Source organism: Lonchura striata, chromosome 29 (genome assembly GCF_050655825.1).
Source record: "Lonchura striata isolate lonStrDom1 chromosome 29, ASM5065582v1, whole genome shotgun sequence".
Classification (NCBI taxonomy): domain Eukaryota; kingdom Metazoa; phylum Chordata; class Aves; order Passeriformes; family Estrildidae; genus Lonchura; species Lonchura striata.
This window is the reverse complement of record NC_140731.1, coordinates 411,771-425,377: the sequence shown is the minus strand read 5'-3', so window position 1 is coordinate 425,377 and position 13,607 is coordinate 411,771. Positions and strand designations below refer to the sequence as shown.

The 13,607-nt window shown below is 59.6% G+C and overlaps 2 protein-coding genes across 2 annotated transcripts; both read right to left on the bottom strand.

Moving 5' to 3' along the window:
* Positions 1-954: 954 nt before the first annotated feature.
* Positions 955-3,140, bottom strand: LOC146764996 (forkhead box protein J1-like). The gene is made up of 2 exons (XM_085562853.1): positions 2,124-3,140; positions 955-2,007 (listed from the first exon to the last, which is right to left on the bottom strand). Exons 1-2 carry the CDS (start codon positions 2,925-2,927, stop codon positions 1,273-1,275), a joined length of 1,539 nt encoding a protein of 512 aa, XP_085418979.1. The 5' UTR covers positions 2,928-3,140; the 3' UTR covers positions 955-1,272.
* Positions 3,141-4,074: 934 nt separating this feature from the next.
* On the bottom strand, positions 4,075-13,328 carry LOC110484572 (ankyrin repeat domain-containing protein 33B). Its single transcript, XM_085562852.1, has 4 exons — positions 12,122-13,328; positions 10,092-10,221; positions 8,325-8,465; positions 4,075-5,915 (listed from the first exon to the last, which is right to left on the bottom strand). Exons 1-4 carry the CDS (start codon positions 12,965-12,967, stop codon positions 4,951-4,953), a joined length of 2,082 nt encoding a protein of 693 aa, XP_085418978.1. The 5' UTR covers positions 12,968-13,328; the 3' UTR covers positions 4,075-4,950.
* Between the last annotated feature and the right edge of the window lie 279 nt (positions 13,329-13,607).

Genomic DNA, 13,607 nt, shown 5'->3' with positions numbered 1-13,607 from the left:
CCGTGGGGCTGGGGGGGCACCTTTGGGGGCTGGGGGCACCTTTGGGGGCACCTTTGGGGCACCTTTGGGGGTGCTGGGGTGGGGTGCATTGGGGCTGGGGGCACCTTTGGGGGCCGGGGGCACCTTTGGGGCACCTTTGGGGGTGCTGGGATGGGGCACGATGGGTCTGGGGGCACCTTTGGGGGCACTTTTGGGGGCACAGGGCTCGGAGGTGTCCTTGAGGGACACAAAGGGCTGGAGTGTCACGGGCTGGGGGGCACGGGGACACTGGGGGGACATTGGGGACACTGGGGGGACACTGGGGGCACTGGGACACACTGGGGACACATTGGGGACACACGGGGGACATTGGGGACACTGGGGGCACTGGGGACACACGGGGGACATTGGGGACACTGGGGGCACTGGGGACACACTGGGGACACACTGGGGACACTGGGGGACATTGGGGACACACTGGGGACACATTGGGGACACACGGGGGACATTGGGGACACTGGGGGGACACTGGGGGGACATTGGGGACACACTGGGGACACACTGGGGGCACTGGGGACACTGGGGACACTGGGGGACATGGGGGACACACTGGGGGCATTTGGGATACACTGGGGACACACTGGGGACATGAGGGCCCCGGAGCTCCTCAGAGCATCCCCAGGGCTGGGGTGGCACCGGGACAGTCCCGGGAGTGGCACCGGGACAGTCCCAGGAGTGGCACCGGGACAGTCCCCGGGAGTGGCACCGGGACAGTCCCAGGAGTGGCACCGGGACAGTCCCCGGGCAGTGGCACCGGGACAGTCCCGGGAATGGCACCGGGACAGTCCCGGCAGTGGCACCGGGACAGTCCCGTCCCGGGGCCGGGTCAGCCCCAGGCGCTGCCAGCCGGGTGGGGAAGGGGACGGGCCCGGCTCGGAGCGGCTCCCGAGCACCCCGAGCTCAGCCCGTGCCTCAGTTTCCCCCAGGGCACGGGAGGAGCTGCCCTGGGCTGGGTGGGCAGGGCAGGGCTGGGCAGATCTCCCCGGCCTCCAGGGCCGAGCCAAGGGTGCCGGAGCGAAACCAGAAGGTGAAACGGGAGTTTTTCCTCTGCTTTCTTTTCTTTATTCTATCTCTTAAAAACTGCCAATCGAATGAAAAAAAATTTTTAAGTGGCCAAACATCTTCAGCACCATTCCCCAAGCCAAAACTAGAACAGAAAGCAGCAAAAAGAAACCTCATCCATAAAACCATCTACATCCACCCCTAAAGCTCTTCTGAGCCTAATCTCATCTCCTATCTCCCATCTCTAAGAGAGTCTTGAGCGGGCCAGAGAGTCTCAATCCCTGAAATCCCGCTGGGCAGAGGGGCCGGGATGTCTCCGGCCCCCTGCTCCACGGGGACGCAGCCGGGGAGGTTCCCCCGCACCTCCCGGTGCCACGCAGCCTCCAGGAAAGCCGCGGCCGCCAGGGTCTCCTCCAAGCCCGGCTTGGCGGGGCTGAGCTCGGGGAGGACTCGGGGCCAGCCCGGCTGCTGCCCCCGCACCCTCGCGGGTCCGGGCTGGGTGGGAGGTGGGAACTGCCCAAAAGCCGCGAAATCTCCCTGAGTTTCGAGCAGAGCGTCCCACTCGCTGCTGCCCTTCAGCTCCGTCAGCTCGCCCGGCCAAGAGGCTTCTTGTGCCGGGGGCCAGCGCTGCTCGCCCTGCCGGCCCGCTCCGTTCTCCGCGGGGCCGCCGCCTCCGTGGCTGCTCTGGAACTCCTCGAACTCCCGCAGCAGCCGCTGCAGCTCCGCGCCCACCTGGAAGGAGCCGCGGGGGCTGCGGAGGAGGCGCCGCGCTCCCGGCCGGGCTGCGCCGGGGTTTGGTGCCCGGCCGGGCTCGGGGAGGGCTCCGCGCCCTCGCCGGGTGCTGCTCTTGAGCCACGAGGCGTACTGGGGGTGAAGCTTCCAGAAGGCGCCTCTGCCCGGCTCGCCCTTCTCGCGGGGCACCTTGACGAAGCGCTTGTTGATGCACAGGTTGTGCCGGATGGAGCTCTGCGCGCAAAAAAAGAACAGAAGCCCGGGGTTGGATCCTGCCCATCGATCCTGCGGGGCGCTGCGGGCCGGAGCTGCGCGGAGAGCCCCACCGAGGGCTCCAGACCTCCTCCTACCTTCCAGCTGGGGTGGGCGCGGCGAAAGTAGCAGAAGTTGTCGCTGATCCACTGGCAGATCGCGGCCAGGGTGAGTTTGGGCTGCTCGCTGGCTTCCATGGCCATGCAGATGAGGCTGGCGTAGGAGTAGGGCGGCTTGAGGCGCTCGTCGCTCCGGTAGTCGGGGTCCCCCGGGGGCTCGGGGGGCCGGGGCAGGCGGCGGGCGGGGGTCGCGGCCGCCGCCGAGGAGGGCGAGCGCGGGATGTCGAGGTAGCGGCGGAGCTCCTCGGAGCTCAGGGGAAACCCCGGGCACTGGAAGTTCACCAGGCTCACCAGGTTCTCCCAGATGCTGCAGCGATCCTCGGGGTCCTGGGAGATGGGCGCCAAGCCGATGTGCGCGCCCGTGAGGCCGGCCAGCCACAGCAGGGCCGGCTCGCCGGAGCTCGGCGGTGCCGGAGCGCTGAGCGCGGGGCTGGAGCACCCCATGGCTCGGCGCTGGGCCTGGAGGGGACGCGGCGGCGGGGAGGATGCTGCAGGAGGAAGGGGCAGAGGGTTGAGGTTCTGCCTGGCAGCTGGGCAGGTGTTGCTGGAACATCTGGAACGCGGCTGTTCCCAGCGCCGCTGGGTGACGCCGTTCCCCGAGCACCGGGCACGGAGCCGCACGCCTGTCCCGAGGGTTTTACAGCCCTGAACCTCGGGGAAATTCCCACTAAGACCCCTAAACCCGCCGGGCTGGCGCTGACCAGTGAGGTTTTGGCCACAGGAAAAAGGAAAGAAATCAACGTCCCCTCCTGCCCTTAAACAACACAAACCCAGTCCTGCCATCCCACCAAGCGAGGCTTTTTCCTCATTCCTGCCACGGGTAGCAAGAGGGTCCAACCCCTCGACCCTAAAATACTCATCCGTCCCCTCCTATCCCATCCTTCGCTGCGATGCCATTTGTTTGCCACCTCTCCCTTCCCCCGGTCCCCAAAACCAACCGGGAGCAGGGAGCGACCCCAAGCGCAGCGTCCCTCGGAGCGAGCCGGCAGCTCGGGCGGGCGGGGACGTGGCGCCGGCTCGGACCGGGCTGCGAAGCCGGGATGCCGGCGTGGCTCTCGGGCCGGGAGAGGGAGGGAGAGGCGCGGGGGGAGCGGCCGGAGAGCGGCCGGCCCGGCTGCGGCGGCGGGAGCGCTGCGGAACCCCCGGCGCGCGGGGGCGCGGCCGTTTGGGGCGGGGGGCTCGCGGGGGGCTCCCAGGAACGGGCATGGACTCGCCCGGTGGCCAGAGCGGCTCCTTGGAGCCTTGTCGGGATCGGCGCGGCGGCGGCAGCGAGGGAGCCGCGGCATCCCCCGAGCGCTCCCTCCCCGGGGCCGGCGGGCTCGCAGCGGGGACGGTGCCCGGGGCTGCCGGGGCACCCGCCGTGCCCAGACCGGGGCCGCAGGCAGCGCCAGCGGCCCCGAAGGCTCTGTCCTGCCCTGTGTCCTGCCGTCTGTCCTGTGTCCTGCCATCTGTCCTGCCATCTGTCCTGTGTCCTGTGTCCTGCCCTGTGTCCTGCCGTCTGTCCTGCAATCTGTCCTGCCATCTGTTCTGTGCCCTCTGTCCTGCCCTGTGTCCTGTGTCCTGCCTGTCCTGCCCTGTGTGTGTCCTGCCGTCTGTCCTGACTGTCCTGTCCTCTGTCCTGCCCTCTGTCCTCTGTCCTGCCCCCTGTCCTGCCATCTGTCCTGCCCTCTGCCCTGTGTCCTGCCTGTCCTGCCCTGTGTGTGTCCTGCCGTCTGTCCTGACTGTCCTGTCCTCTGTCCTGCCCTCTGTCCTCTGTCCTGCCCCCTGTCCTGCCATCTGTCCTGCCCTCTGCCCTGTGTCCTGCCTGTCCTGCCCTGTGTGTGTCCTGCCGTCTGTCCTGACTGTCCTGTCCTCTGTCCTGCCCTCTGTCCTCTGTCCTGCCCCCTGTCCTGTGTCCTGCCCCCTGTCCTGCCCCCCCGGAGCACCCGCAGCCCTTTGGCTGCCCCCCGTGCCCCCATCCCGACCCGCAGCCCTGAGGGCAAAGCTGGGGGCACGGGGAGCTGGCAGAGCCCTAAATTAAAGGGTTAAAGGGGGGGGGGGTTTCTCGTTGAAAGCACAAGATCCCAGCCCGAGGTTTGGAAGAGAAATCCCCCCCTGCCCTCCCCAGGGGTCTCCCCGAGCCTGCGGCCCCCAGCCCCTCTTTTTGAGAGGGGTCACAGCTCCTCTCTTTGGCAAAGAAATCACATTTAGGTGAGCACGGGTGGGTCAGGGTCAGGGTCAGGGTTAGGGTCAGGGTTAGGGTTAATATTGGGGTTAGTGTTAATATTGGGGTCAGGGTTAGGGTTGGGGTTAGTTTAATATTGGTTTAGGGGTAATATTTGGGTTAGGGTTAGATTTTGAGTTAAGGTTCAGTGTTTTTTTAGGGTCATGCATTCACGGCACCAATGCTGCTAACGTGGCAACCGCTTCCATTTTAATTTGCTCGGCCACCTTCCGACGCACGCCGCAGGATTGAGAGCGCGGGGAAAATCAAAGAGGCCAAAAACAACAACAAAAAAAAAAAAAAGGAGAAAAAATAATTAAAAAAAAAAATAAAAGGGAAAACAGGAAGGACTTGTGGCACAGTCCTGCTCGCTGGAATTCCTGGAGATGGCTCCAGGGTCTCAGGACATCGGTGCCCAGCACGACATGTCCCATGAGAGGGTGGCCACCCTTGGGGTGGAGAGGACGAGAGCCAGGCAGGGGCCTGGAACCCTCGGGGATATTTCATTCCCATCCGCCGGGAACAAACCCACCCCTGCGCCAGAAAAGGCAGCAGATCCGAGGGGACAGCAAGAACCTTGTCGCCAGCACGACACCTCCAGCCTTAACCTTTCTTTTTCTTTTTCTTCTTCTTCTCGCCCTTCTTGGCCTCCTCGGCCGCTTTCTTCTCCTCCTTCAGCACCTTGTACCTCCACTGGGGCGGCTGCAGGAGGTGCTTGTCCTTCACCCGGGGCTTCCTCTCTCCGGCGGACGAGCCCGAGGCTTTGCTCACTTTGATTTTGGGGACGGGCTCCCCGGGCCAGACGCTGTTCCCCCGCCGCAGCCACAGCGGCAGGAGGCTCAGCAGGCGGCCGGGCGGCCGGAGCTCGGATCCCCCCGGGCAGGAGGAACCCCCCGAGGAGGAGGAACCCCGTGAGCAGGAGGATTCCAGTGAGCAGGAGGATCCCCTCGAGCAGGAGCATCCCCCCGAGCATCCCCCCGGGCAGGAAGAACCCCGTGAGCAGGAGGATCCCCCTGGGCAGGAGGATCCCCTCGAGCAGGAGGATCTCCCTGAGCTTCCCCCCGAGCAGGAGGATCTCCTCGAGCAGCAGGATCCCCCTGAGCCCGGCTGTGAGGATGACTCCGGTTCCTCCTCCGGTTCCTCCTCCGTCTCCGACGCGTGCTGCCCGAGGATCTCGGGCACCGACAGCCTCCTCTTGCCCACCTCGGGCGGGCTGTCGGGGCACACGGTTTGGCAAGCGGTGGCCACGAAAGGGCTGCCGAGGGCCGTGGTCATCCTCACCATGTGGTCCAGCACGCCGTCCTCCTCGGGGTCGCGGGGGATGCTGAGGGTGAAAAAGGATCGGATCTTCTCCGACAGCCTCTCGCTCCTGGATTTGGGGCTCAGGGCTTTGGCCACCAGCTGGGCCAGCGCCGGCCACTCGGGCCGGTAGCGGGCCGTGAACTGCTCGGCGCGCGGGCGCCGCAGGAGGCTCCGGATGCGCGCGGACGTCTCGAAGCGGCCGGTGAAGGTCGCCCACTCCTTGGCCGTCTTGCCCTTGACGGCGTCCACGGCCTGCAGGTCGGCTCCTGGGGACACACGGAGCACCGTGAGGCTGCCGGGATTGGGATTTGATGGGATTTTAAATCCTCTGGTGTATCGGGGCGGAACTCTAAACTCCACGCGCATAGTGTCTTTGTGTTTTGGTCAGATAAAGGAATTCAGCTAGGCCTGAAATTCAAGGATATCCAACAGCCTCAGGCCCTGAAAAGTATAAAAAAAGTGATTTTTTTTTTGGTCACACAATCCAATTCATCTAGGCCTGAAATTCAAGGATATCCAACAGCCTCAGGCCCTGAAAAGTATAAAAAAAGTGAATTTTTTTTGGTCAGACAAAGCAATTCCTCCAGGCCTGAAACTCAAGGACACCCAACAGCCTCAGGCCCTGAAAAGTATAAAAGAAGTGAATTGAGGGGGTACAAATTGGGGGATATGATTTAATTAGCTAAAGGTAATTGGAGGATTAATCCCTGATATACAAATGAACCAAACTTATATCTGTCTGAAAAACAGCAGTGGGCAGCAGTGTCACCAGTGCCACCCTGTCCAGCAATGCCACCAGTGCCACCCTGTGCCAGCAGTGTCACCCTGAGCAGCAGTGCCACCAGTGTCACCCTGAGCAGCAGTGTCACCCTGTCCAGCAGTGCCAGCAGTGTCACCCTGAGCAGCAGTGTCACCCTGTCCAGCAGTGCCAGCAGTGTCACCCTGAGCAGCAATGCCACCAGTGCCACCCTGTCCAGCAGTGCCACCCTGTCCAGCAGTGCCACCAGTGCCACACTGTCCAGCAGTGTCACCCTGTGCCACCAGTGCCACCCTGTCCAGCAATGCCACCAGTGTCACCCTGTGCCAGCAGTGCCACCCTGTCCAGCAGTGTCACCCTGTCCAGCAGTGCCACCAGTGCCACCCTGAGCAGCAGTGTGACCCGGACCGGCAGTGCCGCCCTTTGCCACCCCGTGCCTGCTGTGCCAGCCTCCCGTGCCCGCCGTGTTAGCCTCCCCGCTCCCGTGCCCAGCACCCTGTTCCCTGCTCCCATGCCCGTTCCCGTGCCTGATACCCGCTCCCATGCCCTGTGCCCATTCCTGTGCCCGTTCCTGGTGCCCATTCCCATGCCCGGTGCCCATTCCCATGGCCAGTACCCGCTCCCATGCCCTGTGCCCATTCCCATGCCTGTACCCGTGCCCTGTGCCCGTTCCTGTGCCCATTCCTGGTGCCCGTTCCCGTTCCCGTGCCCATTCCCGTTCCCGGTACCCGCCAGCAGCAGCGCGGTCACGCAGTCCCTCTGCCCTGTGCCCATTCCCGTGCTCATTCCCGTGCCCATTCCCCGCGAGCAGCAGTGCGGTCACGCAGTCCCTCCGCCCCGTGCCCACTCCCATGCCCATTCCATGCCCGTTTCCGTGCCCACTCCCATGCCCATTCCCGTGCCCGTTCCTGGTACCCGCCAGCAGCAGCGCAGTCACGCAGTCCCTCCGCCCCGTGCCCATGCCCGTTCCCGTTCCCATGCCCATTCCCATGCCCGTTCCTGTGCCCGGTGCCCGTTCCCGTTCCCCGCGAGCAGCAGCACGGTCACGCAGTCCTTCCGCCCCGTGCCCACTCCCGTGCCCGTTCCCATTCCCATGCCCATTCCCGTGCCCGTTCCCATTCCCATTCCCGTGCCCATTCCCATTCCCGTGCCCGTTCCCATTCCCGTGCCCATTCCCGTGCCCGTTCCCGTTCCCGTGCCCGTTCCTGGTACCCGCCAGCAGCAGCGCGGTCACGCAGTCCCTCCGCCCCGTGCCCATTCCCATGCCCATTCCCGTTCCCGTGCCCGTTCCTGTTCCCGTTCCCATGCCCGTTCCCGTGCCCATTCCCGTGCCCGTTCCCGTGCCCGTTCCCGTGCCCATTCCCGTTCCCGTGCCCGTTCCCATTCCCGTGCCCGGTACCCGCCAGCAGCAGCGCGGTCACGCAGTCCCTCCGCCCCGTGCCCATGTCCGTTCCCGTTCCCATGCCCATTCCCATTCCCATTCCCATTCCCATTCCCATTCCCATTCCCGTGCCCGTTCCCATTCCCGTGCCCATTCCCGTTCCCGTTCCCATGCCCGTGCCCGTTCCCGGTACCCACCAGCAGCAGCGCGGTCACGCAGTCCCTCCGCCTCGTGCCCATATCCGTTCCCGTTCCCATGCCCATTCCCATGCCCGTTCCCATTCCTGTGCCCATTCCCGTGCCCGTTCCCGTTCCCATTCCTGTTCCCGTTCCCATTCCCGTTCCCGTTCCCATGCCCGTGCCCGGTACCCGCCAGCAGCAGCGCGGTCACGCAGTCCCTCCGCCCCGTGCCCATGTCCGTTCCCGTTCCCATGCCCATTCCCATTCCCATTCCCATTCCCATTCCCATTCCCATTCCCATTCCCGTGCCCATTCCCATTCCCGTTCCCGTTCCCATGCCCGTTCCCGTGCCCGGTACCCGCCAGCAGCAGCGCGGTCACGCAGTCCCTCCGCCCCTGCAGCGCCGCCTTCATGAGCGCCGTGAGGCCGCGCGGGTCGCGCCGCTCCAGCTGCAGCGCGGGCGAATAATTGAGCAGGAGCGAGACGATGGTGGCGTGACCTGGGAGCAGCGAGAGGCGAGCTCAAAGCCAGGGGAAACCAGAGATTGTGAATTCACAGGGAAAACCAAAGATTGTGAATTCACAGGGGAAACCAGAGATTCCGAATTCACACCGAAAACCAGAGATTCCGAATTCACACCGAAAACCAGAGATTGTGAATTCACAGGGAAAACCAAAGATTGTGAATTCACAGGGGAAACCAGAGATTGTGAATTCACACCGAAAACCACAGATTGTGAATTCACACCGAAAACCAGAGATTGTGAATTCACAGGGGAAACCAGAGATTGTGAATTCACACCGAAAACCAGAGATTGTGAATTCACACCGAAAATCAGAGATTGTGAATTCACAGGGGAAACCAGAGATTGTGAATTCACAGGGGAAACCAGAGATTGTGAATTCACACCGAAAACCAGAGATTCCAAATTCACAGGGAAAACCAGAGATTCCGAATTCACACGGAAAACCAGAGATTGTGAATTCACACCGAAAACCAGAGATTCTGAATTCACACCGAAAACCAGAGATTCTGAATTCACACCAAAAACCAGAGATTCCGAATTCACACCGAAAATCAGAAATTCCGAATTCACACGGAAAACCAGAGATTCCGAATTCACACCGAAAATCAGAGATTCCGAATTCACACCGAAAATCAGAGATTCCGAATTCACACGGAAAACCAGAAATTCCAACCAGGCAAAAGACAGAAGAGAGATGGAGAATTTAAATAATTCTTTATCTTGCTTGTGGTTCACATTATAATAATAATTATATTATATATATATTTTATTATATATATTATTATATAAAATAGAATTATAGATATAATTTTATAAATATAATTGTAGTATTATATAAATATAATTATATGAATATAAATATAGAAATATATTTATATTTATATTTATATCATTATATATAATTTATATAATATAATAATATACAAATATAATAATATAATATAAATTTATATAATTATATATAAAATTATATAAATATATATTTATATAAAAAATATATAATATATAAATAAAATTATATATATAATTATATATAATTATATAACTATAATATAATATATAATATATATATTTTATAAATATAATTATATAATTATATAATTATATAAATATAATTGTATATATAAACACATAATAATATATTAATACATATTAATAATATTAATATTAATATTAATATTATTAATAACAATAATAATAATAATAATAATAATAATAATAATAATAATAATAATAATAATAATAATAATAATAATAATAATAATAATAAATATATACACAGAGCTCAGAGCCCGACTGGAATTTTGGAGCTTCCAGAACCAGACTGGAATTTTGGGGCTTTCAGAGCCCAACTGGAATTTTGGGGCTTCCAGAACCCAACTGGAATTTTGGAGATTTCAGAGCCCAACTGGAATTTTGGGGATTTCTGCCCCCGGCGATTTCTGGGGCACACGGGGCAGCTCCAGCCCAGCCCAGCTGCCCCATCTCCATTTCCACCCCATTTTTAGAGCGGAGCTGATGCCGCGCGTCCCCTGGGATCACCCAGGAGCTCGTTCTGGGGTTTTTGGGGGGGTCACATCCCGTTTTTGGGGCGCGGACCTGCCTGGGCTGCCATCATGAGGGCCGTGTTGCCATCGTTGTCCTGCTGGTTGATGTTGATGTAGGGACACTTCTGCATCAGCGGCACGATGTCCACGAAGCCCTTGGAGCAGGCCACCATCAGCCCGTTCTGCCCAGGGGAACAAGGATTTCATTAAAAAAATCTGGATTTTGGTCCGGTATCGATACCCAAATGTGGCAGACAAAAACTCTCCAAGTGTTTAAAGTTAGAAAGTGATTTATTAAAAAATATGGATATTGATCTGGTACTGATATCCAACTGTGAGGGATAAAAGCTCTCCAAGAGTTTAAAGTTAGAAAGTGATTTATTAACAAATATGGATATTGATCTGGTACTGATATTCAACTGTGAGGGATAAAAGCTCTCCAAGAGTTTAAAGTTAGAAAGTGATTTATTAAAAAATATGGACATTGATCTGGTATCGGTACCCAACTTTGTGAGGGACAAAAATTCCCAAACAGTTTAAAGTTAGAAAGTGATTTGTTAAAAATACAGATATTGATCTGGTATCGGTACCCAACTACAAGGGACAAAAACTCTCTAAGGGTTTAAAGTTAGAAAGTGATTTATTAAAAATATGGATATTGATCTGGAATCGGTATCCAACTGTGACAGAAAAAAATGCTCCTAAAGTTTAAAGTTAAAAAGTTAAAAAATATGGATTTTGATCTGGTATCGGTACCCAACTGTGAGGGACAAAAACTCTCTAAGAATTTAAAGTTACAAAGTTTGTGTTTACAAAACTCCTGCTCTGAATAATTAAAGAAATCTGGATATTGATCCAGTACCGATATCCAACTGTGAGGGACAAAAACTCTCGAACATTTTGAAGTTACAAAGCGATTTATTAAAAATATGGATATTGATCTGGTATCGATACCCAACTGCCCCACTTTTATCAGGTTTAGATCAACCCCAGGACCCCCATCGCACCCTCCTGCCCCACTTTTACCAGTTTGGATCGACCCCAGGACCCCCACCCCACTCCCTGCCCCACTTTTAGCAGGTTTGGATCAATCCCAGTTCGGATCAATCCCAGTTTGGATCAACCCCAGTTTGGATCAACCCCAGGACCCCCATCCCATCCTCCTGCCCACCCTTCAGCAGGTTTGGATCAATCCCAGCTTAGATCGACTCCAGGACCCCCATCCCACTCCCTGCCCCATTTCAGCCTCCCCCAGCCCCGGGGATTTTTCAACCCCGCAGGGCACCCCCGGCCCCTCTGTGCACCCCCGGCCCCTCTGTGCACCCCCAGTCCCCGCTGGGCACCCCCAGTTCCCGCTGGGCACCCCCAGCCCCCGCTGGGCACCCCTAGCCCCTCTGGGCACCCCCAGTCCCCGCTGGGCACCCCTAGCCCCTTCTGGGCACCCCAGTCCCTCTGGGCACCCCCATTCCCCTCTGGGCACCCCCAGCCCCTCTGTGCACCCCAGTCCCCTCTGGGCACCCCCAGTCCCCGCTGGGCACCCCCAGTCCCCGCTGGGCACCCCCATTCCCCTCTGGGCACCCCCAGCCCCTCTGGGCACCCCCATTCCCCTCTGGGCACCCCCAGTCCCCGCTGGGCACCCCCAGTCCCCTCTGGGCACCCCCATTCCCCTCTGGGCACCCCCAGCCCCTCTGGGCACCCCCATTCCCCTCTGGGCACCCCCATTCCCCTCTGGGCACCCCCAGTCCCCTCTGGGCACCCCCAGTCCCCTCTGGGCACCTCCAGCCCCCCTGGGCACCCCCAGCCCCCGCAGGGCACCCCCGGCCCCTCTGGGCACCCCCGGCCCCTCTGTGCACCCCCGGCCCCTCTGGGCACCCCCAGTCCCCTCTGGGCACCCCCAGCCCCCGCTGGGCACCCCATTCCCCTCTGGGCACCCCCAGTCCCCTCTGGGCACCCCAGTCCCCGCTGGGCACCCCCAGCCCCTCTGGGCACCCCCAGCCCCTCTGGGCACCCCCATTCCCCTCTGGGCACCCCCAGCCCCTCTGTGCACCCCAGTCCCCGCTGGGCACCCCAGTCCCCGCTCACCCTCCCGTTGCTGTCCAGCTCCGTGGCCTCGCTGCGGCTCACGCCCCGCTCCAGCCGCTCCCGCAGCAGCCTGGCATCGTTCCTGGCACAGCACTGGTACAGAGTGAGCAGCCCCGCGCCCCCAGCCTCGGCGGGCACCTCGGAGCAGGGGTAGATGGAGTCCTCGGAGAAGATGCTGCTGGTGTCCGAGGGCTGCGAGGATCCTGCTGCTTCCTCCTCCTCCTCATCCTCCTCATAGTGCAGCTCCGGGTCGGAGGCGTCCAGGCTGGCATCGGTCATCCGGCCCGGGCGGGGGCAGCGAGCCCGGCCTGGGGCCAGGAGCCTCTCCCGGGCGGCCGAGGGGGCACTGGGGCTGTCGCTGCTCCTGGGCACACACAGAGGGGGTGTGGGAATGGCAGGGAACCAGCACAGCCCAGCCCGGCACAGCCCGGCACAGCCCGGCACAGCCCGGCACAGCCCGGCACAGCCCGGCACAGCCCGGCACATCCCAGTACAGCCCAGCACATCCCAGTACATACCAGCACATCCCAGTACATCCCAGCACATCCCAGCACAGCCCGGCACGTCCCAGTACAGCCCGGCACATCCCAGTACATCCCAGTACAGTCCGGCACATCCCGGCACATCCCAGCACATCCCAGTACATACCAGCACATCCCAGCACATCCCAGCACAGCCCAGCACATCCCAGTACATCCCAGCACATCCCAGTACATACCAGCACATCCCAGTACATACCAGCACATCCCAGTACAGCCCGGCACATCCCAGTACAGCCCAGCACATCCCAGTACATCCCAGCACATCCCAGTACAGCCCGGCACATCCCAGTACATCCCAGCACATCCCAGTACAGCCCGGCACATCCCAGCCCAGCCCAGCACATCCCGGCACATCCCGGCACACCCCAGTTTATCCCAGTCCATCCCAGCCCATCCCAGTTTCTCCCAGCCCATCCCAGTTTCTCCCAGTTTATCCCCCAAGACACCCAGACTGTCCCAGCAGCAGGGTGAGGATTTTGGGATCAGCAGCTCCCCCAGCACTCCCAGGCTGTCCCAGCAGGGTGAGGATTTTCCCAAGGGAACACCCAGACTGTCCCAGCAGGGTGAGGATTTTGGGATCAGCAGCTCCCCAGGACACCCAGACTGTCCCAGCAGGGTGAGGATTTTGGGATCAGCAGCTCCCCAGCACACAGATCCCTGGAACAGGAGCTGTGTGCAGGGACACCCAGGCTCAGCCGGGCTCAGCAGGGATCAAACCCTTTTGCTCCTAAGCCGAATTCATTAAGCAATGAATTAACGGGTGCCACGAAAGGAGGAAAAATCAAAATCCCGCCGGACTCCCCCACCCCTGAGGTGCTGCCGCTGCTCCTCTCACCTGGATCTTCCCTGGGGCTGCTCAGATTTTGGCTCCCTCCTCAGCTGGGCAGCATCGCGGCCACGAGCAGAGGGAGAAGTCACCGAGCAACCACGAAATGTCCCTCTGG

What these genes read in the sequence shown, in the direction of transcription:
- LOC110484572 (XM_085562852.1), bottom strand. Translation starts at nt 12,967, where the DNA reads ATGTGCTGGGATGTACTGGGATGTGCCGGGCTGTACTGGGATGTGCTG. An exon ending in CATGATGGCAGCCCAGGCAG is followed by an intron (nt 8,466 to 10,091) that starts GTCCGCGCCCCA and finishes CGCTGCTCCCAG; the next exon opens with GTCACGCCACCATCGTCTCG. An exon ending in GACCGCGCTGCTGCTGGCGG is followed by an intron (nt 5,916 to 8,324) that starts GTACCGGGCACG and finishes GTGTGTCCCCAG; the next exon opens with GAGCCGACCTGCAGGCCGTG.
- LOC146764996 (XM_085562853.1), bottom strand. Translation starts at nt 2,927, where the DNA reads ATGGCAGGACTGGGTTTGTGTTGTTTAAGGGCAGGAGGGGACGTTGAT. An exon ending in GCGCCCACCCCAGCTGGAAG is followed by an intron (nt 2,008 to 2,123) that starts GTAGGAGGAGGT and finishes TTTTGCGCGCAG; the next exon opens with AGCTCCATCCGGCACAACCT.